General features: G+C 40.1%; 15 protein-coding genes and 1 further gene across 15 annotated transcripts; 5 read left to right on the plus strand and 11 right to left on the minus strand.

Annotated features, from left to right (window-relative positions):
* Nucleotides 1-769: 769 nt before the first annotated feature.
* ADE6 (phosphoribosylformylglycinamidine synthase) lies at nucleotides 770-4,816 on the minus strand (the record flags this gene model as incomplete). The annotated part of the gene is made up of 1 exon (XM_003647420.1): nucleotides 770-4,816. The coding sequence occupies one exon, from the start codon at nucleotides 4,814-4,816 to the stop codon at nucleotides 770-772; it is 4,047 nt and encodes a 1,348-aa protein (XP_003647468.1).
* An 818-nt stretch (nucleotides 4,817-5,634) lies between these two features.
* Nucleotides 5,635-5,901, plus strand: Ecym_6271 (uncharacterized protein; the record flags this gene model as incomplete). Its single annotated transcript, XM_003647421.1, has 1 exon — nucleotides 5,635-5,901. One exon carries the CDS (start codon nucleotides 5,635-5,637, stop codon nucleotides 5,899-5,901), a length of 267 nt encoding a protein of 88 aa, XP_003647469.1.
* A 120-nt stretch (nucleotides 5,902-6,021) lies between these two features.
* COX18 (membrane insertase COX18) lies at nucleotides 6,022-6,951 on the minus strand (the record flags this gene model as incomplete). Its single annotated transcript, XM_003647422.1, has 1 exon — nucleotides 6,022-6,951. One exon carries the CDS (start codon nucleotides 6,949-6,951, stop codon nucleotides 6,022-6,024), a length of 930 nt encoding a protein of 309 aa, XP_003647470.1.
* A 199-nt stretch (nucleotides 6,952-7,150) lies between these two features.
* SPT4 (transcription elongation factor SPT4) lies at nucleotides 7,151-7,459 on the minus strand (the record flags this gene model as incomplete). Its single annotated transcript, XM_003647423.1, has 1 exon — nucleotides 7,151-7,459. The coding sequence occupies one exon, from the start codon at nucleotides 7,457-7,459 to the stop codon at nucleotides 7,151-7,153; it is 309 nt and encodes a 102-aa protein (XP_003647471.1).
* Nucleotides 7,460-7,773: 314 nt separating this feature from the next.
* Nucleotides 7,774-8,211, minus strand: MRPL27 (mitochondrial 54S ribosomal protein mL41; the record flags this gene model as incomplete). The annotated part of the gene is made up of 1 exon (XM_003647424.1): nucleotides 7,774-8,211. The coding sequence occupies one exon, from the start codon at nucleotides 8,209-8,211 to the stop codon at nucleotides 7,774-7,776; it is 438 nt and encodes a 145-aa protein (XP_003647472.1).
* A 269-nt stretch (nucleotides 8,212-8,480) lies between these two features.
* Nucleotides 8,481-10,193, minus strand: UTP18 (Utp18p; the record flags this gene model as incomplete). The annotated part of the gene is made up of 1 exon (XM_003647425.1): nucleotides 8,481-10,193. The coding sequence occupies one exon, from the start codon at nucleotides 10,191-10,193 to the stop codon at nucleotides 8,481-8,483; it is 1,713 nt and encodes a 570-aa protein (XP_003647473.1).
* Nucleotides 10,194-10,859: 666 nt separating this feature from the next.
* Ecym_6276 lies at nucleotides 10,860-13,474 on the plus strand (the record flags this gene model as incomplete).
* A 251-nt stretch (nucleotides 13,475-13,725) lies between these two features.
* Nucleotides 13,726-15,537, plus strand: SAF1 (SCF ubiquitin ligase complex subunit SAF1; the record flags this gene model as incomplete). Its single annotated transcript, XM_003647426.1, has 1 exon — nucleotides 13,726-15,537. One exon carries the CDS (start codon nucleotides 13,726-13,728, stop codon nucleotides 15,535-15,537), a length of 1,812 nt encoding a protein of 603 aa, XP_003647474.1.
* Nucleotides 15,538-15,588: 51 nt separating this feature from the next.
* Ecym_6278 (S-formylglutathione hydrolase) lies at nucleotides 15,589-16,494 on the minus strand (the record flags this gene model as incomplete). Its single annotated transcript, XM_003647427.1, has 1 exon — nucleotides 15,589-16,494. The coding sequence occupies one exon, from the start codon at nucleotides 16,492-16,494 to the stop codon at nucleotides 15,589-15,591; it is 906 nt and encodes a 301-aa protein (XP_003647475.1).
* A 246-nt stretch (nucleotides 16,495-16,740) lies between these two features.
* Nucleotides 16,741-17,934, minus strand: PAF1 (Paf1p; the record flags this gene model as incomplete). The annotated part of the gene is made up of 1 exon (XM_003647428.1): nucleotides 16,741-17,934. One exon carries the CDS (start codon nucleotides 17,932-17,934, stop codon nucleotides 16,741-16,743), a length of 1,194 nt encoding a protein of 397 aa, XP_003647476.1.
* Nucleotides 17,935-18,459: 525 nt separating this feature from the next.
* On the minus strand, nucleotides 18,460-19,389 carry MPM1 (Mpm1p; the record flags this gene model as incomplete). Its single annotated transcript, XM_003647429.1, has 1 exon — nucleotides 18,460-19,389. One exon carries the CDS (start codon nucleotides 19,387-19,389, stop codon nucleotides 18,460-18,462), a length of 930 nt encoding a protein of 309 aa, XP_003647477.1.
* A 354-nt stretch (nucleotides 19,390-19,743) lies between these two features.
* Nucleotides 19,744-20,388, minus strand: Ecym_6281 (histone-fold protein; the record flags this gene model as incomplete). Its single annotated transcript, XM_003647430.1, has 1 exon — nucleotides 19,744-20,388. The coding sequence occupies one exon, from the start codon at nucleotides 20,386-20,388 to the stop codon at nucleotides 19,744-19,746; it is 645 nt and encodes a 214-aa protein (XP_003647478.1).
* A 456-nt stretch (nucleotides 20,389-20,844) lies between these two features.
* On the plus strand, nucleotides 20,845-23,235 carry PPS1 (tyrosine/serine/threonine protein phosphatase PPS1; the record flags this gene model as incomplete). Its single annotated transcript, XM_003647431.1, has 1 exon — nucleotides 20,845-23,235. One exon carries the CDS (start codon nucleotides 20,845-20,847, stop codon nucleotides 23,233-23,235), a length of 2,391 nt encoding a protein of 796 aa, XP_003647479.1.
* Nucleotides 23,236-23,298: 63 nt separating this feature from the next.
* On the minus strand, nucleotides 23,299-24,369 carry Ecym_6283 (uncharacterized protein; the record flags this gene model as incomplete). The annotated part of the gene is made up of 1 exon (XM_003647432.1): nucleotides 23,299-24,369. One exon carries the CDS (start codon nucleotides 24,367-24,369, stop codon nucleotides 23,299-23,301), a length of 1,071 nt encoding a protein of 356 aa, XP_003647480.1.
* A 472-nt stretch (nucleotides 24,370-24,841) lies between these two features.
* Nucleotides 24,842-25,570, minus strand: MRPL8 (mitochondrial 54S ribosomal protein bL17m; the record flags this gene model as incomplete). The annotated part of the gene is made up of 1 exon (XM_003647433.1): nucleotides 24,842-25,570. One exon carries the CDS (start codon nucleotides 25,568-25,570, stop codon nucleotides 24,842-24,844), a length of 729 nt encoding a protein of 242 aa, XP_003647481.1.
* Nucleotides 25,571-25,792: 222 nt separating this feature from the next.
* Nucleotides 25,793-26,074, plus strand: COA3 (Coa3p; the record flags this gene model as incomplete). Its single annotated transcript, XM_003647434.1, has 1 exon — nucleotides 25,793-26,074. The coding sequence occupies one exon, from the start codon at nucleotides 25,793-25,795 to the stop codon at nucleotides 26,072-26,074; it is 282 nt and encodes a 93-aa protein (XP_003647482.1).
* Nucleotides 26,075-26,280: the final 206 nt, after the last annotated feature.

A 26,280-nucleotide genomic window follows, 5' to 3' on the forward strand; every position in this document is an offset into this window, starting at 1 on the left:
GACAAGCAGAAAACGAACATACTATCGAATAAACATTTTTAAAATAAAAAACAAGAATAAAAAAACATACAAACGAAATTTTAAAACCTGTTTAGCATCCAGTTTTTTGTCTTTTATTTTTTTTCTCGTTATTATCCTATATGCAGCTAGTAGTTATAAATTTTGTTGCTCATTGTTTTAATCTTCCAATCACTTCTGAGATTCTTTTTTTAAAATTTTATTTCCCCTGTGCCATATATATGCAAAGATAGAAGAAGGACTTTGATTCTAAGTTTAATGGTTGTAAGATGAAAGTTAGTTATAGCCAGGTTTAGATGAAGGTTACGCATGATGTTCATTATACTCATTTGAGAGTCTCTCCACACTGGTTTATGAGTAGAGGTAACTTGAGTAAAAGACAAATTGATATAATCAACTTATTAAACGTGATCTGGCTTTTCTTTCCTATGTTTTCCTGTTTTTATACCTAATTCTCCGTTTCTCTTCAGTGTACATTTTATTGTTAAACAGTGTGAGTATATATTCAAAGTAATAGTTTTTGTATATTCTGTCTAACTTCGGCTTCGTGTGCCTGTTGTAAAGCAGCAGAACCCACTTTATTAATATATATAGATATATAGATATGTATACGTATACGTTCGAGCACATCTTTGTTAACAGATCGACAAAACGAGTTGCGTTATTGATTGCTTAAATTGCTTTTACTTGTTGTTACTATACGAAGAAGAAAGCTCGATATCAAATACTATGTGCAGCTGAGAGTTTCTCTCTAGCCAACCCATCTTCTTGCTGATCTAAATAATCTGATCCAGGGGCCATACCCCTCCCATTCTTCATATTTCCCCTCAGGGTACCAGGAGTTCGCCTCTAATCTGCATACACGTTCAGGGTGCGGCATCATAGCCAAAACACGTCCATTTGGCGACCGGATACCAGTCACACCATTTGGTGAGCCATTTGGATTAAATGGGAATTTTTCTGTCACATTTCCGTAGTTATCAAGATATCTGATGATGGCTAGTCCTTGTTTCTCAAAGCCAATCGATTGAGCCTGATCTTTGAAAACAATCCTTCCTTCGCCGTGTGAAACCGCAATTGGCAGTTTGGAACCAACCATCCCATTCAAGAAAACACTGTCGACTTCACATCCTTCATCTTGCACGACTTCGACCATACATGTACGTGCTTCAAATTGTTCACTTAGATTTCGTTCAAAACTTGGCCAATTTTCGCAGCCAGGGATGATGTCTTTGAGTCTTGATAGAAATTGGCAACCGTTACATGCACCGAAAGCAAAGGTATCATCTCTTTGTTGAAAAAACTTGAAAAACTGCTTGTACAGATCATCGTTGTATAAAACAGACTTAGCCCAACCAGCAGCTGCTCCAAGAACATCACCATACGAAAATCCGCCACAAGCAGCAAGCCCTACAAAATCATCCAAGTTAGCTCGACCTTCAATTAAATCGGTCATGGTAACATCAATTGATTGGAAACCTGCTTGCTGGAAACACCAAGCCATCTCCATCTGACCATTAACACCTTGTTCTCTCAAAATAGCGACTCTAGGCCTTACAGACTGCAACTGTTTACCAATCTTGAGATCATCAGTGGGGCTGAAAGTCAGATGATATTGAATACCTGGGTCCTTTTCATCAGCGATAGCAGAATATTCTTCTTCAGCAGTTAGAGGATTATCTCTCAATCTTTGCATTTCGTATGACGTTGCTGACCAAACCTCTTGTAACTTGCCTCTTGTACTTTCAAATATTTGTTCACCACTATCAGTTAAAATGGTAATAGAGTTAGAGTTAAAATTTGGTTTGGCAACAACAGTCACAGAACTTGCTGGAACACCATGCCTTTCAATTATAGATTTGAATTCTTTAATCTTGGATGAAGAAATTTGGAAAACAGCACCTAGCTCTTCGTTAAACAGAGGAACAAATGCATCTCCTGAGTACAACGAAGTCTCAGCAGTTATTTCCATCCCACACCTAGATGCAAACGCCATCTCCAATAAAGTTACTAGCAGACCACCATCAGATCTGTCATGGTAAGCATGAACAATATCGGTACTATGCAACTCGATCAATGCTTCCAAGAAACCTTTCAAGATTGAGTTGCTATGAACGGTTGGAGAAGTGTCGCCTAATTGGTTGTAAACCTGCAGTAATGCGGATCCCCCTAAGGACTTCGGTTTGTCAAAAGATAAATCTACCAAAACCAAAACGGAATCAGCGATACTTCTTTTTAGTACTGCTGTCCAAGTGTTTGACGTATTCCTAACTGGGGCGAATGCAGTAACAATTAAAGATAATGGAGCAGTAACTTCTTTATCTTCAAATTTCATTTTCATAGACATAGAATCCTTTCCTACAGGTATTGAAATGTCCAAGTCTGGGCACAGGTCAAGGCCTACCGCTTGAACCGCTTCATACAACTTGGCGCCTTCACCTGAATGAGAAGCTGGAGACATCCAGTTCGCTGATAGTTTCACATGCTTCAAAGATATGATATCCGCAGCGAAAATATTTAACAGAGATTCGGCAACAGCTAACTTGGCGGATGCAGCAGCGCTGATTAAAGCATTCTGAGGCCTTTCACCCATTGCCAATGCTTCACCAGTGGAGATAATACTGCTACCCAAAGAAGTACATGTAACCCCGACGTCGGCAACAGGAACCTGCCATGGCCCAACAAATTGATCCCTATCTACCAATCCAGTAACACTTCTATCACCAATTGTAATTAAGAAAGACTTAGAAGCAACTGATGGTAAATTTAAAACACGATCAATAGCCTGGTTCAAACTAGGTATTTGGGATAGTTGTGGAGAATCTAACAAAAGTGGTTTGGTGGTCGTAGATCTAGACATCTTAGGAGGTTTCCCAAATAGTATCTGCATCTCCAAGTCGATTGGGACAGTATGTAGCAACGAATCTTCAACAATGAGCCTTTGCTCAGCAGTTGCATGGCCCACTACAGAAAATGGCGCCCTTTCTCTTTCACAGATACTTTTAAACACAGCAAAATCATACTGAGATACACCTAATACGTAACGTTCTTGCGACTCATTACACCATATTTCCATTGGCGACATACCTGGCTCCAAAGATGGAACCTTTCTGATATCAAATTTAGCACCCAAGCCATTGTCATGGACTAATTCTGGTAAAGCATTGGATAAACCACCAGCACCAACATCATGAATGGATTGAATTGGATTATCATCGCCCATTGAGATGCACGAATCAATAACTTGTTGACAACGCCTTTCCATCTCTGGGTTACCTCTTTGAACCGATGCAAAGTCCAGGTGCGCCGATGTTTCTCCTGAGGAAACGGAAGATGCGGCACCACCACCTAACCCAATCAACATAGACTCGCCTCCAAGAACAATCAAACAAGATCCTGGGGTGATTGGTTTGTTTTTCAAAGCAAATTGTGGTCTAACTGTACCAAATCCACCAGCGATCATTATAGGCTTATGGAAACCCCTTATTTCATCCTGGCCGTCAAAATTCTTAACCGTGGTTGTAAGAGTTCTGAAATAACCATTAATACACGGTCTACCAAATTCATTGTTAAATGCGGCTGAGCCCAATGGGGCCTCCATCATAATATCAAATGCGGACGCAATGTGAGCGGGTTTACCAACATCCAACTCCCATGGCTGCCTGTGCCCTGGAATTAATAAATCACTAACAGTGAAACCAGAGAGTCCACATTTGGATTTCGAACCTCTTCCAGTAGCGCCCTCGTCTCTGATTTCCCCACCCGAACCTGTTGCAGCACCAGGGAAGGGCGAAACAGCTGTGGGATGATTGTGCGTTTCCACCTTAACTAACATCGGAACACTCTCCTTAGTAGAAACCCATTCTTTGGTGTTGGAGTTTGGCGCAAAATAGTAGGCCATGTGCTCAGTATCTAATACAGCGGCGTTATCCGAGTAAGCTGACATAGTATATTCTGGAGTATGTTCGTGGGTGTTCTTGATCATCTTAAACAGCGATAATTCCTTCCTTATTCCATCAATAGTCCAATCCGCGTTGAATATCTTATGACGGCAGTGCTCAGAATTCACTTGTGCAAACATGAATAGCTCAACATCAGTTGGATCTCTCTTCATAGTTTCAACAAATGCCCGAATCAAATAATCAATCTCACCATCATCCAAAGCAAGCCCAAGTTCTAAGTTAACATTGGACAATACTTCCTTCGAAGACACGTTGGGAACATCAAGTGGAACCTTCACCAATGGCTTGGGAGTTCTGTGTAAAAACATCTGTTCCATAGAGGGTGGATCACATAGGTATAGTTCTTGGGTCATTCTATCATAGCAGGACTTCAAAGATGTATCATTCAGGTTCCCTAAAAGAGGAAAATTGGGGACCGTCTTTATTAAGAGAGCAATTCCTCTTTCCAAACGGTTAACCTTACCTCTTAGACTGCAGACGTGTGCAATATTGGTGGCCTTAGAAGACCATGGCGAGATCGTACCGGGACGAGGGACAATCCTAATCAAATAGCTATCGTTACCCAATACACAAGGCTTTTGAGTTTCCACAGCATCTACTAGCAACCTGTTAAATGGATCATCCAAGTCCACAGCAGTATCATAGGTCAATAAAGCTTGCAGTAAGCGCTGATCCTCTTGAGTCAGTTCTTGTAAAGTCTCAGCATAATGAATGTAACAGGTGCGCACCTCATGAATGAAACCAGTGCTATTACAGTTACACTCTAATTCTCTAATCAAGTTCTCCACTCTAAACTGCGAAAGAGCTTGAGGCCCAGGAAATATATGCACAGACATAGTGACAAGTTATCCTTTGGCTGCTTGTATTGGCGAAGTGAATGGAATACTTTTGAAGATTGAAAATTTATTAGGCGAGTAACGAACACTACTAAAGAGAAGAGAATATAATCGAAGAATAGTTAATTAAACCAACAAAGTACTAACTTTAATTAAAGCCCAATATTACCCATCAAAGTGAACCTGCGATCCAGCCAACTGTTTATCCTTCAGCTTATATATTATATTCATTTAAAAAAGGGCCTAGAGATGACTTAACTGCCTTGTTTCGGAATTCTACTAATTTTTTTCAAAATGTTAATGCTCACCTTTCTTCTACTTTGACTCTGGTTCAGTTAGCATGGTGTAGTGGAGTGCTTGGGCCGAGCTTTTAAATTCTGTGGTATGGTTCAATGAATCTTGGTTTAGAGTCTATGTAATTCTTTGATATATTTTGAGCATTGAGTAGTCTGGTGGTTAGTATAAGGTTGGGTTTGACTATGTGATACCCTTAACTACTAATTGGTCATCTCGGAAGTGTCAGAAGTACACAGAAACAGATTCAAGCTCTGATTGATCTTCAATATTCATTGTTCTTGCCATTAATTATCCTTCAAGATTCGAAATCACAAGAATGATATATAGATGTAAACAGAACGGTTTACATATTGCGTTATAAGTGTTTGTAAATATGGTTCATTAATCTGATTTAGATTTTTCGACTGTGTGGTTTTGAAAATTTTATGTAAAGCGACATGGAAAAGAGGTCATCTCATCTCATGATGATACTTTTACTAAGTCCAGAGGAGGTTGTAAAGCAAAGTATTTAAAAGGAGAAGATGGTACAGAAGGCATTAAAGGTGACTAAGAAACCGAAGGATCCACGTAGGATAACGAAGAAGCAGATGAATCTAAAGAAGGCTGCACCTTTGCAACTAAAGTCGAGGAAGAAATCTCTGCAACATATGAAAAAGCTAGCTAAGACATGTTCACGAACTGAAGCCACGGAAAGATTTGTTGCTAGTCGGGTTGGGCATTTAGAGTTGCTGAAGGGGACCAGGAGGCAGTTAGAGGAGCAGAAGAAGTCGAAACTTGCTAAGAAATGAGATGAGGGGGGGGGAGGTAATTAATATCTTAATATATATATATATACTATATGCATTACTTTGTACAATAATGATGGTTTGATAACTACAGAAATGGGGTTTTCTTCTTTCTTTGTAACTTCATCTTTGGTATGGCCATAACCAGTCGAGAAACTTGTTTTGTATTAACGAGTATAATTGTGAGCTGATCCAATACAGCGAGAGTAGTATGGGAGCTTGCGAGGATACTCCCATTAGAAATATGGAGCTTAACCGTGAAATTCCGAGAAGACTTGAAAACATACGGGAAGATTTCGAAGTAGACGATTTGGCGGTTTCAATACCTAATAAAGAGTTTGTTGTCGCTTCCATAACTTTGCCGTTGTACTCAACATTAACCATTATCAAAGTTCCCAAGACAATAGGTATCAGCAGTGGCATTTCTGAGAGGGGAAGACTCAAGTCCAGTGAACCTAAGGTAGATATGACATTAGCTTCCATCAGATATGCCAATGCATGGGTTCCTGTTATGTGGGTGTCAATCAACGACTGTTCGGTAAGCTGGCGAATACCCATAGATAAGGTAACCCATAGCGGAACTTGGACCAATGGTAGAACAGAATTCTTCCACATTTGAACGCCGTATTTCTTAAATAATGCTTTCTGCCTCTTTCGCGTTTCTTTTATGGACAGCATGATGATCTGCTCAGGTTTTAAGGATTCAACAGTTGTAGTAATTTCCTCAGGTCGGACAACGCTCCCAGCACTTGTAATATTCTCAGGGGTTGCACCATTTACTGCTGCTGCCAGTCTTAGCCGTACTACTGGAGCTACTGCCTGAACCACCTTCTTCAGCTCTTGCTGCTTAACAATGCGTCTGCGTTGCCATATGCTCAGCGGTAGTGTCACAAGAGATCTTAAAGTGAACGTGCTAATTGGGACTAGCACAAGCCATGGCACGCCAGACATATCGTGCAACTGTGCAAAAGAATCAGCAACCGTTTGAAGAGCGCTAAATTGACGTCGGTTTGAGACGCTGAACCCTATTTGTCTAACAGATGACCGTATCATACACCATGCACTTATCCTTGAACCTGCAGGAAGTTGTTCCTAGTTGGAAAAGTCAAAAACTAAGTACACACATTAACATAGACATTCGAACAGACCGCAAATATAAAAATACTGTCATTTCACATAATAACACATAAATTATACATTATACCATAGTACTCGGGTCTTATATATTGGTTACACAGATAAAATTAAACATTCAATCATTTTGAGTGCCATCTCTGGGCTTGTAATGAGGCAATAAATCAACAACTTCAGCAGGCAGACGTCCATCGACCTTAATGGCATACATTCCCGGGACATACTGGTCTACACTAATCCATTTAGCAACCCACGATTTCGTTGGCTTGCACATACCCACCAACCCTTCAAACGATGGAGAGGTACACTCGATTGCAGAAACACTAGCCTCTTCAAAGATTCCCTGACAATTTGGACATCCATCTCTGGTGAATTCACTAGTACTTTGAACAATACCACATAACATACAAGCTCTATCACTAGACATCGTGATTCGCAATTAGTTATTTGGTTATCTTACTCCTTATGCCTTGAGAATCGAGACTACAAGTTATACAAACGCCCGCTTTGCATGCATCATAAGAGGATTGACGTTGGTAGAATTCTGCATAGCGTGTTCAACCTTCCACGTGACCAGAGGCCTGAAATCGCGTCCTTGAATACTTATGAATAAAATAGGCAAATCTAAATCTTCCACCTAAGTACTGCTATTTACATGATTATGATAATTCGCCAACTTGAAATGCCCTATCCCTCATACAGCCAGCCAGCCTATGCTCCATAGGTAAAGGGGTACTTACGTTAGCCTCGTTCTACATAGCAGTCCGGATCTGTGGCTTTATCTTCAATTTTACCACTCCTTACGTATTCCCTCAATTTGTCAAAATAAAGCCGAGTATCCAAGGGTCCTTTAGAATATCCGCTGAAATGATGTCTCAACTCTGGCAAATTGTGTGATACCAAGGGCTTCAGGTCTCTGTTATAATTGGTCGGCGTCACAAATGTGCGTACCCTAGCCCATTTTATAGTATAACCACCGTATCTAGTGTGTTTACCAATACCCGAAGAACGAGTACCTTTGTACATGGTCTTATTACCATCTTTTGTAGTTAATGCAAAACGCTTGTTACCTGATTTGAGTTGACCATAAAACAGGGAGCCATCGCGAAACTTTTGCCATGGTCTAGTCAATAACGAAGTTGGAGAAGCGTGAAAGAGCCTGATAAACGTAGACCTCATGATTTATCCTACTGATCTAAACACAACCTTCGTTGTAATAGTTGCTCATCTTAAGAGGGCTTCTATACAATCAGATTTCGAAGCTTTCAATATTGAAAATTTTGTTCATAATAGTTTCGTGTAACGTGATATAAAATGTGGCGCCGGTAATGACTGTCGTCGAGACCGTCGTCTGATTAGCTTAAGTTAATGTAAATCGTTTGGATTCGGTGTCGTGGTATTGTTTTTTAAGGTAGATGCAAGTATTCTAATTATATACTAATTGAAAGTTAATAATGATTTAACCTCCATAATCTTACTTTACCTTGTTCATTACCTACTGCCAGCATTTCTCCGCGGGGAGAAAAAGCTACACTAGTAACTCTTCCCAATGGTGTACCACTAGTTGGCCAGTTGGAAAATACCGTTCCAGATGGTAGATGAACGATTCTGAATGCATCTTTGGTAGCCCTTGATGCTATAGTTAGCATTTCACCATTTGGAGAGAATTCCAAAGAAGAGATAGTGGTGGTTAAGTGAGATAGAGTGGCTATTGGTTTGTAGGATGTGGAGTACCTATTGTAGATGTTAACAAAACCAGACTCGCTTCCAATGGCGAGCCACTTGTTTTGTCTTATCTTTTTGTATGGTAGAATGTTTGATGAATTGGTGCCGCCTCCGACCTGAATAGTTGTAATACCGACAGCACCTTCATCTTTCCATTTACAAATGACTTTTCCGCCATTTGTAAGATCAAATTCCCAGATATCACCGTATGTGTTTGTAGCGATCAGTATTGTGTTGAATTTATCTTGTGATTGGGTTTGATAATCGATACAGAAATCTACTAGTACACCTTCGATTTTACAACCCATCATCCATATACCAGTGGTAGCATGCAAAACATTGATCCAACCGTTGTTACCTTGAAGTAAAATGATTCCATGGGTACCATTCTGCGTTGTGTGCAGATGAGCTACCTTAAACTTTTCGAACGAACGTTGCGTCTCTTCGTGACCATACATTCTTGATATCTTGTTGATCCTGACGGTTTGATTGCGTGTGTTTGAAAGATCCCAGCAGTGCATGTACCTTCTCCTCCCAGCAGTAAGGATCATCTGCTGATTTAGGTCAGGGCTGGCATAAAATTTGCATGTCTGTACAGGCGTACCCTTTAGATAAACAGATGATACAATGTTATTACTCTTACCATCAATATGATATATTCTTAAGGAACGGTCATACCCACCAGTCAAGAGTAATGGTTTTGTAGGATGGAAAGATAAAGACTGAATCGACGATTTGGAAGGATGAGAGACATTTGCATCCTTCAACCTCGTAATGTCCAAAGTCTTTGGAGGAAGCAAGCGGTTGCTTGTATCCTTGTAGGTGTAAGTGCTCTGCAGAACATTATTTAATGCATCAATATTGCCGCTAGCCAGCTGCTGCCCTTCATCGTCATCATCTTCGCTGTTAGCATCACTTGGATCGTCCTCATATTCAGCCCACTGTGGTCGAGGGTAAATCTTTTCAAACTGCAACCTCAACCTCTGTACGTATTGTTTACTATTAATCTCCTTATCTAGGTACGTCTTTCTCAGCTTTTTGGTCCTTTTAGTCTGGTTAATATCAATCACTAGCCTCTCATCATCAGAATCACTCCATACATCACCGCTCTCGCTGTCGTTCCCACAGGATTCTCCCACTTTTTCCTCAACCGCCATCTCATCTGCATCCCGCTCAACTTCACCACTTGCATCCCCGCCCTCATCAACAAAATACAGCTGATCATCATTAACCAGATCCATGCCAGCTGCATCACTAGAGCCCTGATCTTCCTCGGAATCAGATTGGAATACAAAATCCTCCCCACTACTACTATTCTCTAAGTTAGCATCGTGTAACCCGTCATAGAACTCTGATTTGTCGCCAAAAACCAATTTTGACAGGAGCAACTCCTCTTCATCAGGAGAACCGATTGGAGTTGGTTCCGTACTATCCATTGCTATAATTCCACTGACGTTGTCCTTCTTCCGATATTAATCTATCACCAATGCTCTATAAAGTAAGCCCGAAGAGATGAGATGCGTAAAATTTTCAGAACGGCTCGAGGATTTCTTTTTAAAACCACGCATCAGCTCATACGAACAACTAACTTTGCGTGGAATCTGGGCCTGAATATATCGGTACTTACTTCTTATGGCTTCTAGAAAGTGTATGATGTCCAACAACTATATATGGAATGAGATAAGAAGGAGGGATTGTTGTTCGATGATTTTATATAGTGATTAATTTGGTTGATTCAAGTCATGTACTTATTGAGAAACAGCTCGACGAGATATTCTAGAGAATAACGTATTTGACGGCTTGTGCTATACGACAATTTAGAAGGATGAGGCATTTACGTGGTTTGAATGACTTCTCGCACACTCTTTGATCATCTTTAAACTGATATTACAGCAATGTGGATGAAAGATGTACTGTCTATGACGGTCTCCATAAGATGGAGGTCACGTGGTATTACAAAATCACATAAATTCCTCAATCCTTTTTTGTTATGGATGGACTCTTCGTTAAGACCAAGTAAGCGTATATAACAGGAATATGGATCGTAAGTTAGTTCTTGCAGACCATACCAAGGAAGTTGTCTATGAATTGGAAAAGCGGTAATGTTTAAACCATCTTTACTCCATTCTTGGGACCATTCATTCTCAATCATTTCAACAATTGCATTCCCCCACAAGAAAATCCTCTTCGCGGGTACACAGGATTCTAAAATATTATGCTTCGATCTTTGCACCTACAATCTAATTAAGACCATACAAATTTGTGATGAAGATGACGAAATCAGAAATAGATCAAGTGTTTTATGTTTGACTAAATCGCGAGATGAAGCGTACTTATTTAGCGCCGGTACCGATTCTCTAGTGCGGGTTTGGTCTGTTGGGTCAGTTTTGAAAGACCTCTCAATTTCGATTCAAAATGTGTCAATAATCTATTCATTAATGGATATTGGAGATATCTTTTCCTTGAAATATTTAGATTCAAAACAGACATTAGTATTTGGTTGTCAAAATGCCTCGATGCTGTACGTTGAGAATTTCCTGACGTCTCAAGACCAGTCTCTATCATACAATAATCTTGAGCAATTGCCACAACATCGGTTTGACAAATTCTTTGATTCCACAGGTCCAGGTGGTGTCACCACCTCTGGGTCCTCTCCAAAGGGGCGGAAAAGCCCTGTACTAGGGGGTAGTGCACCTTCTATAATTCAAGTTCCGTCGGAAAACACTATCGCCTATGCTCATAACGGCTTTATTTACTCCATTTCAGATGTCCATGAAGATGGGGCGTACTTGACAACCCAATACAAGCCATTTTCAGATGATCCAAATGCTTCCTTCTTTGTATCTAGCGCGGGGGACGGTAAGTCAAAGATTTGGGCGTTAAGCACTATTAGTTCGCAACCGCAGTCGGTGGCTAGGGTTCATTTTGCTGCAGAGATTGATAATGAAGGGTGCGTTTTTTGTCAATTTGTTGAATACCCATTCTTGTATTGTGGCCTAAATGATGGAGTTATTAAAGTATGGGATCTTAATACCAAACAATTAATTGCTACATTTCAAACACCTGACCACGCAGATATCATGTCTGTTGCAGTCTATAAGGATCATATATTTGCTACTAATGAACGAGGGATCACAAGATTCTACCAAAGCAGTTCTTACCATTGGAATGCACACCAGGGGCTTGTTTTAAGCGGTGAAATATTACGAAAACAATGTACGGGTAATAGATTTGACCGCTACGTTACAGGAGGTAATGATGGTACATTGGCGCTTTGGAATATTCACTCATTAGTTAATGATACAGAAAGTATTGAAGGAAGTATTAACACAAGTGATCCGCATTTGTCTCCATTGAATGAGAATCAGAAGCCCTGGTTATTATGGGAAAGACGACAGTTAGATAACGATCACATGTTGGAAACTTTGCAAGATTTAATTTCATTTCAAACTGTATCTAATAATCCGACTTCACAAAATATAATTGACGGGAGACGCTGTGCTTCGTTTCTACAAAGTCTGTTTACTAAGTTTGGTTCTAGTATGTGCGATGTAATACCAGTGAATAACGGAGGAAATCCTGTGGTAATAGCCCATTTTAAGGCTAACTCTTCCAAGATGAAACGTATATTATGGTATGGCCACTACGACATCATTGCGGTTGACAATCCAGCAGGATGGGACACATCTCCGTTCGTTTTAACTTGTGAAAATGGATATTTAAAAGGTAGAGGCGTTTCAGATAATAAGGGTCCTTTACTGGCAGCTATATACAGCGTTGCAGAATTATTTCAAAAGGGTGAACTGAAGAATGACATATTCTTCTTGATAGAAGGACAAGAAGAAGCTGGCTCTCGTGGGTTTCAAGAAATTATGAAAAATTCAAGCATTTTTAAACAGAAATTCAATTGGATTTTATTCAGCAACTCTTACTGGTTAGACCAGAAGGTCCCGTGCTTGAACTACGGTCTCAGAGGTGTGATCAATGCCGAGATTACTGTAAGATCCGATGAACCTGACAGGCATTCTGGTGTAGATGGGGGACTACACCGAGAACCAGCAACAGACTTGATCAACGTTGTGTCAAAACTTGTAGATGATAATGGTACTGTACGCATTCCAGGCTTTTACGACCCTTTAAAAAAATAAGTGACGAGGAACTAAGCCATTTTAAAGATATAATAAGTCGCGCAGACATCGACGAGAACATCACTGTTGAGCACCTAATAGCCAAGTGGGCTAGGCCCACCCTGTCCATAACAAAAATGCGGACTAGCGGGCCTGGAAATTCAACTGTAATCTCCCAGGTTGTAAGCCTGGTTGTATCCATCAGATTAGTACCTGACCAAGATGTAGAAACGATAGAACAGTCTTTAGAACACTACATCAAAAAATGCTTCTCCGAACTGAACTCGAAGAACCACTTAAACATGTGTATCTTAAATGATGCAGAGCCCTGGCTTGGCGATCCCCAAAATAGTTGCTACAAAATTCTAAAAGACGAGATTCAAAACACATGGGGTATTGAGCCACTGATGATCAGAGAAGGTGGCTCTATCCCATGTGTACGCTTTTTAGAAAGATACTTACATGCACCTGCTGTACAGATACCATGTGGACAATCGACAGATAACGCACATTTAGATAATGAAAACTTGAGAATCAAGAATTGGTACAACATGAGAAATATCATGACAAAAGTATTTAACAAACTGTAGCTAGACTGTTGCAACTACAACGTTGTTGTGCAACCTTCAGTTCTGTTTATCTATTCATTTATTTATTATACGAAATAGACCACTATTAGTAATTTGATTGATATGTTGAAGCTTCCCGCTTCATCTTGATGTCAGATTTAAAAATCAGAAATTATTCATTTTAAGGGGCATCATCACCAACATAACAGTAAATCAGACAATTGAAGACATATCTGTTCTGCTTTAAGGACTTGAATAATAATTGCTAATAGATGGATCCAGAATCAGAAGACCAGGAAGGCCGCTCTATAGACTATGGGTTGCCTCCAGATATTGTTCTGGCTACCTTACCCTATTTAGAATCACAGGACATCAAGAATCTTTCGCTCACGAATAGATACTTTTACAAATTATTAGATTATGAACAGTCGAATACTTTATGGCATGAGTTGTATCGTAAAGCATATGGTTATACGTATACCAATGATGAGCCTTTTATTTCTAAGTGTACGGACGGTTACAATACATGTTCTGAGAGGATTTTGGTGAATAAGTTTCCTGATCTGACATGGGCAGAACGGTATAAATTAAGGTCAGAGAATACTTCATTGTACACCTGGGGAAGTTTGCAGCACGCCCGGTTGGGTTATACGTACAATTCTAATCCTGCTATTGGGGGGCATGTTAGCAGCACTAATAGGCTTAGAATACGTTCCGGGGTGAACAGACCCACGCCAGTTCCGTGGTTTGTTGACGCTAAGCAAAGTGGTAGTCCAAGTGGTGAAGCCCAGGGCAGAGAGAAGGATCCAAATGATGAGGTATCAGGACGTGGAGATAGAATCATTGTTCAAATATCTGCGGGTGGCTTCTCGTTTCAGTTGTTAACAAAGTCCGGAAAATTGTTTTCCACGGGGATGACATACAGTGGAGGACATAAAGGGCCAGGTCCCGTCACTGGGGAACGTGACTATAATACATTCCAAGAGATTGCTTCTCTAATAGAGAGAAACCACACTCTCCAGAACACGGAATCGTTGGCTACAGTTCAAGTATATGATAATACAACCGGTAACATGCGGATTATTCCAAGACCACATCAGAACATTTATCAATTATTTACCGAGCTAGAATCTCAGACTGAACAGTTCGTTACCGGTAATCAACAGATTAGGCGTATGATTCCCAGAGATGTATTCGACTTTTATAAAGATAATACTGATCTCTCTGTGGATAGGAATGCCTTTGATAAGGTTAAGTTTGTCTCTGTTTCTTCTGGTAGATCCCACTTTTTGGCCTTAGATGACAAAAATGAGATATATTCTTGGGACAGTCCAGAGATGAATCATGGCGTGAGAATTTTGTTTGAAGGGTTACCCAGTCGTAAGACTAACCCAATTTTAAAAATTGGCTGCGGTTGGGATTTCAATTGTGTTTACATTTATGGTATAGGCCTGGTAGTCTGGAGCTCCAGGTCTTCACTAGCCAGAGGTGATTTGGCTGCCAAAGCAAACTATAAAATTATCCCAGACACTGCGGATATCAATGGTAGCAATAGAATTCTTGATTTCGCTTGCTGCTCTGAGAATACTGTTTTTTACATCCCTAAAGAAGGTGACAAGTTATGGCTATACAGCCATGAGTTATCTAAGTACGTGGATTTAACTTTAGACGGAAAAATATACAAAATCGAAGCCTCTTACATGACTTTGGCCTTGTTCACGGAACAAAGTACGTACACTGTAACAGTTTCTAATGGCGAAGTTGTTCATCGGTCTTTAACTAAGATAAACCTAGCTGCTGGTCAGAAATTTATAACTTTTTCCGCTGGCGACTATCATAACATTGCACTCACAGACCAAGGAGAACTTTACTCTTGGGGACTTGAAAGCGATTTGTGTGGTTGTTTGGGTCTGGGAGATGCAGAAGAGGCTACTGAGGTTCAGCGGGTAGCTGTATATGAAACGGCGCGCAGCATTCGTGCACTGCAGCCTGTTAAGGTAGAACTCCCTCCGGATTCTATATGCGTAGCTATTGCCGCTGGTGGGTGGCACTCTGGAGCATTGATGCTCAAGAAAGATGCGTAAATCATGGGGCAATACATCAATTACACATATATAGGGCACTAAAAATACTATTTAGATTAGACCAAGGTTTCTTGCATGAAATTTTGCGTGTTCTGGAACAAAGGAACTCACAAAGTAGTATGAATGGTCGAACCCGTCCTCCATATGTAAGTCAACCATACCTTCCCAAGACGTACCCGCAGTTGCGGTTAACAACAATTCAGGTTTTAACTGTTTCTCCAAAAAGGGATCATTAGTACCTACATGAATCAATATTCTATCCTTACCAGTATTTTCAACTTTTCCAAACAATGAACAAGGGTCATATTCTTCCCAAGCTCTTTTATCAGGTCCTAGGTAACCGCCGAAGGCTTTCTCACCCCATGGCACTGAAGATGGGTTTCCAATTGGAGCAAACGCAGAGCAAGATCTGTAGCCACCCACTTCCTTACCATAATTCTTCAAGAATCCAGACAAAGCTCCAAATCCTCCCATAGAATGGCCTGTAATACCAATATTTCTCAAGAAATCAATGGTGCAGCCAGCATCCTTTTCTCTAAAGAAGGCGTCTAATAAAACTGGCAATTCTTTATGGATATAGTCATACATATTATAATGTTTCACATATGGTTTTTGGGTAGCGTTAACGTAGAAACCTGCTCCAATACCAAAATCCCATCCATTTTCAGGATCTGTTGGTACATCATCACCACGGGGAGATGTATCTGGAAATACAAGCGCAAATCCATATTTATCAGCTTCAATCTGCCAAAATGCCTTTTCAGAAGCATTTTGGGGTGAGCATGTCAAACCAGATAGATAATAAAGGGTTGGAATTCTTTTAGCAGAACCACTTTGGTATTGTCTTGGAACATAGACGTTTACGTCCATCAAAGTTTTGCAAACTTCGGATTTATGAGAAAGCTTTAAAAGTTTCCCACCACAAACAGCAACTTCAGCATTTAATTTGAATACCATAATGTTCTTTAACAATCACTTCATGCCCAGAGCATCGGTTTGTGTGAATTCAGGGTGGTCTATTTTGCAGAATTGCATTTTATATTTATAATTCTTTCCAAAGAAATTCCGTAATAGGCATTTTATACGTTTGCCATAATATGAAACTCTAATAGCTGCATTCAGGTGGGAGTCATGCTATTGCAAGTTCCGTGTTCTTCAAAAACCTTCTATTACAACCACTATTAATCTGCTATACATGCCTACTTATTCCTGCTTATCTTGCAATTCTTCTTTGCTCACTTTGGGACTCTTTTCTTTCGAATCGGTCGTCGGTTCCTCTACGTCTTCATCTTCATCCACATTAGGGAAGTCAATAGGGTCAAACCTCATTCTAACTTTATCGCTAACTTTAGTCTCTTGCGTCGTTGGATTCCTCAGCTTAAAATTGATCTGGTCCCAGTTATTTTCTCTTATTAACGGTTTCATAACGTCGTTCACCCTACGCCTTCTTAATTCAAGTCTGGAACGCAACGGCTTATAGTATGCAATACCTTTTTCATCGTTGAAGCCAATTGCTAATTCTGAAAGATAGTTGGAATTTGACGCATCCTGGATTTGTTTCATATCGAAATCATTCAACCTCTTGAACTTGTAACTATTGTTACTTTCCGAGAGTTCGTCAATTTGCTGTTCTATTTCTCCTCTCAATAACTTACTGTTCGCAGGATCGGTAGTATAAACTGATATCCACTCATCTTCTTCGAGTTCCACAGGCCTAAATAGTGCAGTAGACATATCCACGTTTTCCTTTTCAACCTTCGTAAGGGCCGCAGAACCAACAAACTTAACTGTGAAAAACACCTCATCCATAGAAACCGTATCTGGAAGCAAACTCCAAGTCTTCACTGCAGTTAAATTCTTCTTTGTGGGATGCTTAATTTTTTTCAAATCACTCACTAGATTGTCAAACGTTGATTCAACTTTTTCAACAATCTGCGCAGGTGTTAAAACACTGTCGTGATCATCACCTGGTGCAGATGAGAGCGGTCTCTTCCTCTCACTCTTGGTAGTATTAGAAGTAGACACATACTCAGTTCTCCTTAAGAACGTAACTTTGGACAAGTCTGTCTTCGTCAACCTATCAACTCTAGGATCTCTCAACAATATACGATCTTCCGGCTGTAACTTAACAGATTCATATCCATATAGATGCTTGGTGTCTTGCTGAGTAAGAACACCTGGAATCCGAAATAAATCTACAGGCATACCCAATTCCTTATCTAACTGAATCAATGGCGTCACATTGGTCTTAGTATAAAGAGATGTGATGAGCTGTGGAGACTCAACTGATTCTGATTCCAAATAACTATATTTCAAAAGCTTTGGAGGAAGTGGAGGAGGAGGGAGATCATTCTTATAGCTTATCTTTGCAATATATTCCTGCTTTCTAGATGACATCAAATAACTTGGGACCCACAGACAATCAACTTCTATGGCTTTTAATCCATGTGAATTCAGTGTTCATTTGTGAGGTTGGGTATCATCATATAATTGGCCGAAATGTTAGTTTAACTTTCCATCAATTTCTAATTATGTTACCCGGAGTTCCCATAATCCGGGTAACAATTGTTAGAGCTGGCGTCAGCTGCAATGACATCGCCAGATTAATAATGTATCCATTAACAGTCTATTCGTTTTAATTTGTTGTTTCGTTCCAGAACATAGCATTGTTATTTTATTGACGTATAATTAAATGGAGTGGATGCTGCTGGTCAAGAAATCGGATATCAGAAACCAAAGCCCTTTCCAGAGGAATGAGAAGAACTATTATTATAAGAATGTTGTAGATACAGCTGTCACATCAGTTTTAACATATACATTAGCATAGTAGATACAGTAAAGAAATTTTACAATTGTACATAAAATAACTTGAAAATAATTTTTGTCCGGTACATTAAGTTTACTTATGAACGTGAAACCAACCTACTTCTTCCAGAACCAACCGTCCAGCTTGGAATCACGTTTATCCATGACTTTTTCCATTATCTCTGAAGTTGGTTTAGATCCATCTGAGGGGAAAACGTTTTTTTCCGACTTAAGTGAGACCGAGCCATCGTCATAATAAGTTTTAAGCTCCGTTATTTGTTCGTGGCCATTTTCCGTTGTGTTAAAAGTAGTGTAACTGGAGCTTCCAACAACTTTGTTCTTTTTATCTCTAGTAAGAGCATTCTCCGGATCAGCCAAGGTGAGCATGTCCTCTGGGGTACTCGAACCTGGCCAAAGGGACCTTTGTTGTTGTTCTTTCTGCTGTTGCTTTTCTTTCGCCAACTTTATCATATGTGATCTCCAAGACAAGAAACCTGAGTAATCCGAGAAAAATAAGCCATACTTATGCTGCTTATCATTCTGTACCATTTCTTTAGTTAATATACTTGACAAACCTTGTGTAGCAGATGCTCTATCCCTGACAATAGCATCTGGGAATAAACACCTCCACCAACCTTTTGTATCCCACACAGACAAGCCATCTACCTCTTTGCATTGCACGAATTGAGTATCTGTTGGCGTTTTATAATTTTGAAGGGTCTCAATATTATCATTATCCTTCAACATATCCCGAATTTTGAATGGATGGCCGAAGCCACCAGGTAATCCCATTCCTGTTAATAGTCCACCTAGCCTATCTGTCGCATTTAATAACATATCATCAATGATTTTATCCTTCATAAACCTGCCAGTAGTATGCTGAACCAGGTCCTCAAAGAATTTACTGGGATCTTGCCAAGCATCATTCCAAATGTCACATATTGTATCATCCAACCGGTCTAGTTGCTTCGATAGCTCATTATCTAAAATTTTCTCGTTGAACTTTTCAACGTCACTGTCATCAATATTGCCACCAAAGAGTCCCATTCTGTAGTAAACCGTACGTAAACCACCGATACTAAACAAACTTAGTGTGAAATTTATCCACCTTTTAGTTTTTTGATGTATTTGTGCAATGATAACTGGTCTTATTTATTATACAACCAACATGAAAGATCATGTTCTTGTTCCAGAATGATCTACAAATGGTCAGATTGTAGATTTTACTGTAGTAGTCAGAAATTAGATGAACGCATTATGCTCTTCGAAGATGAGAAGGACACAGCATTAGTGTCATTAAATAAACGCTCCATTTCTTGGAACTAATACCAATAAAGCCTATATATACATATATATGGTACCTACTCTAACCAGAGGGCACCATTGTCCCGATAATTGAATTCAGTCGTCTTCTTGTTCTTCTTGTGCGTCGGCGTCTTGCCCCGCATCTTGGTAGCCATCGCTGCTATCCTCATTATCTAGGTCAGCAACCTGATTCATTTTAGCCACCTCCTCCATCTCCTTCTGCAGTTCGCTCTCTTCCACTTGTTCGTCCTCACTAACCACCTCAAGTCCTTCCAGATTGTGTAATTCTGCACCGGGAATTCTTTCCATCATATGATCACGACCATCACCACCCAGCTCAATTCCATCTTTCTTCTTAAACGGTAGAATGGCTTGGCCTCGAATTGCATCATGGGGTGCTGGAGTCGAATATCGCACCTTGTTCTGCTGCACCAAATGCGAAAGCACCTTGGTCTCCGGAATCACGTCCCCAAGAAAACTAAACTTATCAAGTCTTGACACTGCTCTTGCAAGGTCAGTGTAATTCATCCGTATCTGCTTACCCTTCAATTGCTTCCTACTCTCCAGCTGTGCCATGGCCACTGATTCCTCGCTGATCGACTGAATAAAGAGTTCTGTTGCAAAGGCCGTTGCAATATACGCAGGTTGTGTGGTCAAGATGTAATCTGGGTCGGTCTTCGCGATACGCTTGCATTTAGAGATTGGTAGCCTAGGCATCACATCCTTCTCCTTCGAAGCCATAATTGTTTACTGCTGCTGCTCTGGTGGTTCCCAGTGGCAGGTAGATATCACACTGAAAAATCGCGTTGTATAGGTTCTTAATAGATTCACACGACAATCCAAGACACCTGCAACGGTTTTAATAGCAGAGACGCAATATATAGGTATTTAAACAGCCATAGAAACCACGATTGATAGCCGTAGATCAGGGCAATCCTATCAGTTGGTTCTATCATGTACTATAAGCTTAATTACAGAATTCTAACGGTGAACTCCATACACCGCATCAAAACTTTCTGGAACATTAGTTTTTGGAACCTCATTTACTCCTTACTTAAAGTTAGATAGGGCTGACACTTCGAGGGATTGAGTTGTATTGTAGAATAAGAGTTAGGTCGTACTTTATAGAATATATTAAAACCAAAATAACAGGCTACACGGTTTTTGTTTTGGTAGTTGAAGTGATAGGTCAAGATGATGTCGTCTACTAAGAGCCAGCAGAAACGACATATGTCGGATGATCAGATGCTGGTTGTTTCAAGCAAAAGGCAGGATTCAGCATCAAATATCTGCGATCGATTCACATTGATTTCTGGAGACAAGTTATATCTGTTGTTTCAAAAGCAGCAAGAGCTATCTCTGCCAGATTCAGGGGTGATGTTCCCTTGGTTACATGGGTTTGGTCAGGCGAATGTTCCTTATACAGAAAAGTTTCAACTGAGCATTATCAGATCACAGCCGCTGCCGCCGGGGATGATCGAGAATTCTGGGATGTTGCGATCATCTTTGGATTTGACTGATTTGTTTACTCCGCTGAATGAGGTGACCCAAGATTTGGATCAGGTTGTAAAAGTTGAGTTGCGAGAATATAGAACTTTAACTGGGTATAATGCAACCATACTAGAAGTGGATGAATTGATCCGGATATGTAGACACTATAGGCTACTGCCTTTTTTACTCACTGACACCATCAAACAATATAAATACGGTAATAAAAGGCAAATAGGCACCCAAGTTAAGGATGATGGTGCATCGTGGAAACGCCCTGGTATGTTTAGGAGGTTTGATATACAACCAGCCAAACATTTAGAACTTTCTAATAAAGTTGTGATGTACTGCCTGTCTAATGGGCATCCTAGCAGATGTCGTTGCCATGATGCAGGCGTGATGGTTAAATGGGCTAGCAACTTCGTTGCGCTAAATTATTTGGAGCGTGAACAGAATACACCCAAAATTTTTATTCTCGGAGGAATTAGCGATATTCCTCAGGGTCTGATGGCTATGGTACCAATGTCGATGGCTTCTCTAGAGAAGCCTTCAGCAGGCCAATTAGCTTCACATTTTGATATTGCATCTTTTAATAGCTGGGACAGAGATCTTTTGTATAAGGAGCGGCTCGAGATTTCTAAGATGAGCAGCATAAGCATGATAGCTGAAAATGTATGCTGCGGCAATTCCACTGATGTTGAGATTTTAAGACTACGAAGAATAAGCCCTAATAACTCACTGTCGTCTAAAAAGTACTATAGTACATGTAATACAATAGTGACATTAAGTGATTTAGACTATCGGAATCTTGATATGTCAGCTTTGGATTCCCAGCTATTTAATCTTCCCTCTAAAGAATGTCTAAACTGTGGATTGTATATTCAATGCGTCGAGAGTGCACCTCTTCCTTCTTGTACGGAAATCGAATATCATATGAACCAACTAGAAAGTAGCATAGAGCTTAAATTCCCGAGCTCTGGTTCAATTGGGCTTGGAAATTTAACGCTTGAGTCAATTAAATCATTTGTCAACATTTGTCATTTAATTCATCAGTTTAGGAAGAAAACTGATCGCTGGTCATTAATTTACTGTTCAGATGGATACACCGAAACCTCCCTTTTGGTTGTTGCGTATCTAATCTTCAACTGGGATGTATCACTAGATGAAGTGTTATTACGTTTGCATAACGAACTTGAGCGCCCTTTCTTTTTATTTCCAGTGGATTTACAAGTTTTAGGCCACTTGCAACTTCTTTTACGTGAGCTCTCGCCGTTGAGGGATCCAACCAGAGATTCTACACTTCTTAAAATTGATCCGGATATGTTTAGTAAAATGTTTTTCACCAAACCATGTCAAGATGTTGATTTTTTAAGATCAAAGGGTCCGTTACCCTCCAGAATTTTACCACATTTGTATCTTGGGTCATTAGAACATGCGCAGAATCCCAATTTACTTTCTAATTTGGGAATTAAGAACATAGTTTCAGTGGGAGAGACGTTATCATGGTCAGCTAATGGACAAGAACAAAAATTACCATGCTATAGCAGCGCTTGTATCGTTCCTACTTCGGCTTTTGGAGTGTCTTTAGCCTCATATAGCAGAAATGTAGCGGGACCGTCCAATGCCAATTTAATGAAAAGAAATAGATCCTTCAGTCTTGACACTTTGAATTTAATGGAGTCACCAACCTGTAAAACTACAGTAACTTCTAATGATGGATTTAATATATGCCACGTTAGTAATTTGGGTGATAATGGGGTTGATCCGATGCTTTCCCAACTTGAACAAGTTTTGGCATTTATTGATAAATGCTTTCAAAGGGGAGAAAGGGTGCTCGTTCACTGTATGGTTGGTGTGTCAAGAAGTGCAACCGTGTGTATTGCAGAATGTATGAAGCGTCTGGATTGTGGTGTTATTCAGGCTTATCTCTTTGTTCGCGTTCGAAGATTGAACATCATAATCCAGCCAAACCTAATGTTCATTTACGAATTACTTAAATGGCAGGAATTAAAGCACCCTAATGCTAAGAAAGTTGATTGGCATATTATGTGCCGTGCCATCGCAGAGCTAAACAAAAATTACATAAAGGATTCTTGGTAGGTATTTTCAGTGCTCATGAAGCACCTGTATTATTTTGTCAACTTATTTTTTAATGAAATGCCCTTAGTCTAAAGTAACATATCTCTTTAAATGGTCTGGAATAACGTCGTATAGGTTCTTTTCCTGCAACCAACTCTTAGAGAAGAGTCGATCAGCGTATTTATGACCAGAATCACAAAGAATAGTCACCACATTGCTATTTGGAGGCAAATCTTTGGCAACTTTAGCTGCTGCTACAACGTTTAAGCCAGAAGTACCACCTAAAAAGAGCCCCTCTTCCTCAATGAGTCTGTAAACCATAACTATAGATTCTTCATCTGGAACAAAAACGGCATCGTCAACAAAGTCAAGGCCAGCTTGTAAGTTGTTGGTAATCCTACCTTGGCCAATTCCCTCAGTGAAGGAGCTTCCTTCTCGCACTAACTCACCTGTTTTAACATAGGAATAAATAACGGATCCGGGGGGATCAGCAACAACTAATTTACAAACACCACCTGTAGCTTTTTTTAAATATTTGGCTATACCAGTGAAAGTACCACCTGTTCCCGTCGAACAAGTAAACGAATCAAGCTTTAAGCCCGCGCTCTCAATCTGCTGCAGAATTTCTGGGCCTGTCGTGTAGTAATGTGACTTCCAGTTTGCCTCATTATCAAATTGATCGGTCCAGATAGCATTATCCAATGATTTTGCATGATCCCTCGCCCTGTTATTAAAATTTAAAGGATCAGTTATCGGACAAGGAGGAACCGGATAAACCTCAGTCCCCAAATACCTCAACAAATTGATTTTTGCTTGAGCTTGCGTATCAGGCATATAAAATACAGCTTTGTATCCTCTCGCCTTGGCAATATGTGCAAGACCAATAGCTGTATTTCCAGCAGACCCTTCGACAATTGTAGCAGGCCTCGAAGGGTCAATTGCTCCTGTAGATTCTGCTTCATTGATTAAGTACAAAGCTGCCCTATCCTTTACCGAACCACCGGGATTTTGGAATTCTGCTTTGCCATAGATGTTACGACCCAGTTCAGCAGATAGTTTTTGAAGCTTGATTAATGGTGTATTGCCAATAGCATCACAAAAGCCATTGATAGAAAGCTTGGGGGTATTTATCGACATGTTGAAGGGTAGTTTCATGACTAGCTTGTAGAGAAGAAGTTATTCAGCCAGATAGCTTAACTTTATAAGTAATGGTTTCTCCAGTTAACGAGGCTGCATCGACTTAATTAGCCACAATTTATTTAGTCACGTGTATATTGTACTTACAGTAACTCTTAGATTCAAAGATCCATTGGAATACCACAAACAGAAATCTTTGAGCGTTCTTGGAGATGAAACAGTGTCGCAATTATATCCTCTTCGTTACGTTCAGCTGCTCAGACTGATTATCTGGTTGCTGAAAGCGAATCAAAGTTTGGGGACCAAGCACATATATACGTGATTTAAACAGAAGGGTCTTGAATTCCGTGCTACAGTTGTACAGATATTGCTCTAATGAAAGATTTAAAAGCTCTGAATGTAATCAACAAAGAGTTCAAAGAGTTTTCTGTGTTACAATTTTATAATCTTATTTACAAGATGTGCACAGTCCTAAAAATACATCAAATTTTTATTGTTTATTGGCATACGGCCTATCCTTCATGAACTGGTATCCTACTTTCTTTGGGGCCAATGGGACATGTTCACGAACAGAATAATCCTTTATGACGGTATCTATATATTGCAGAAACTGGTCAGTCTCCTCGTGGTTAACTTCGACACCTTGCTTCTTCAAAATGAACTCCCTCACCACTCTCACATCACGCAAAAAGGCATCACGATCCATGCCTTTGGACAGCTTGTGTAGATTTTTGAGTGTCATCTGGTGGAGTTCTTCATTCTTGGAGTTGGCGTGCAAGATAGCCTTGACAATCAGCCACAGTTTCATGTTACCCTTTAATAGATTACCGTCACTATCAACAACTGGAGCATCCACCAATTCAAGAACACTGCTTGGAGCACGATCGCCTAACCTTGGTTCTAATTTCATAAGTCTCGTGTAACCACGCTCCCTAGTGGAATATCTAGGAGCAATGTCTTCTAATAACTTCTTCAAAAGCTTCGAATTATCACCCGAAAGGTACAGTCTGCTTTGTAACTCAGGAATATGTTTGCTCGGGTTCTGAACAGCTTTTTTTGCAATGGTAATAATACGCTCAGCATGACGTTGGGCTTCTTTCAACTTTGGAGTGGTCGATACAATTACCTCATGCTGTAGCAGCTGCGAAGCGAGAGATCTCATCAGCGCTTCTCTATGCGGTTTTGTGCGTGACAATTGTCTTCTCAAACCAACTGTCATGACGGGATAGAATCAAAAGGTCCAAAAGCAACTAGCTTCTCTATGTTTCTGCGCTCTTCAATTTTTATGTTGGTCATGATCATGATGTTTAAATTAGTCAAAAAATTTTCTATTTTGTTTAAAAATAATGAGAAGTTCAACAAATAGGATTAAAAATTGCGAACTGTCAGCAAGCACACTGGACAAGAAAGACCAGTAAATAAGAGCTATCTAAGTGGCACCATGGTGTTTGAACCCAGCCCCTACCAAGATCGCAGAACATGGAAAATGACCCCGGCTATGCTCAGAGCTAGGAGACCTTACTTTAAACAGAATATGCTAGGTTTGTGTCTCCTACTAGGTCTAAGTGGCGGCATATATACTTATACCTATAAAATCTTACACAAAGATGATGATTTTGCAGACGTGCCTATCCCACCTGTTGATGAGAAAGAATTGAAAGAGTTAAAGAGGGAGTATGCGCTCGAGAAGGCAAGAAGGGCAGCAGAAGGGAGCAGCAGTTAGGTCTTATATAACAAAAAAGATGTACAGATTACTTTTCTGGGTTAGATACTCGTACCTGGCCTCACCTGTAAATAGCAGATATATATAGAGGTAGCTAGCCCTTTATATATGCACACACTAATGAAATACAGACATATGATCATGGAATGTTGTGTATTGGAGGATGAGTAGCCAGTTGCAGTTCTCCATTAACCAGGCGTTACCCT

The sequence above is a fragment of the Eremothecium cymbalariae genome, chromosome 6 (genome assembly GCF_000235365.1).
Source record: "Eremothecium cymbalariae DBVPG#7215 chromosome 6, complete sequence".
In the NCBI taxonomy this organism is placed as follows: domain Eukaryota; kingdom Fungi; phylum Ascomycota; class Saccharomycetes; order Saccharomycetales; family Saccharomycetaceae; genus Eremothecium; species Eremothecium cymbalariae.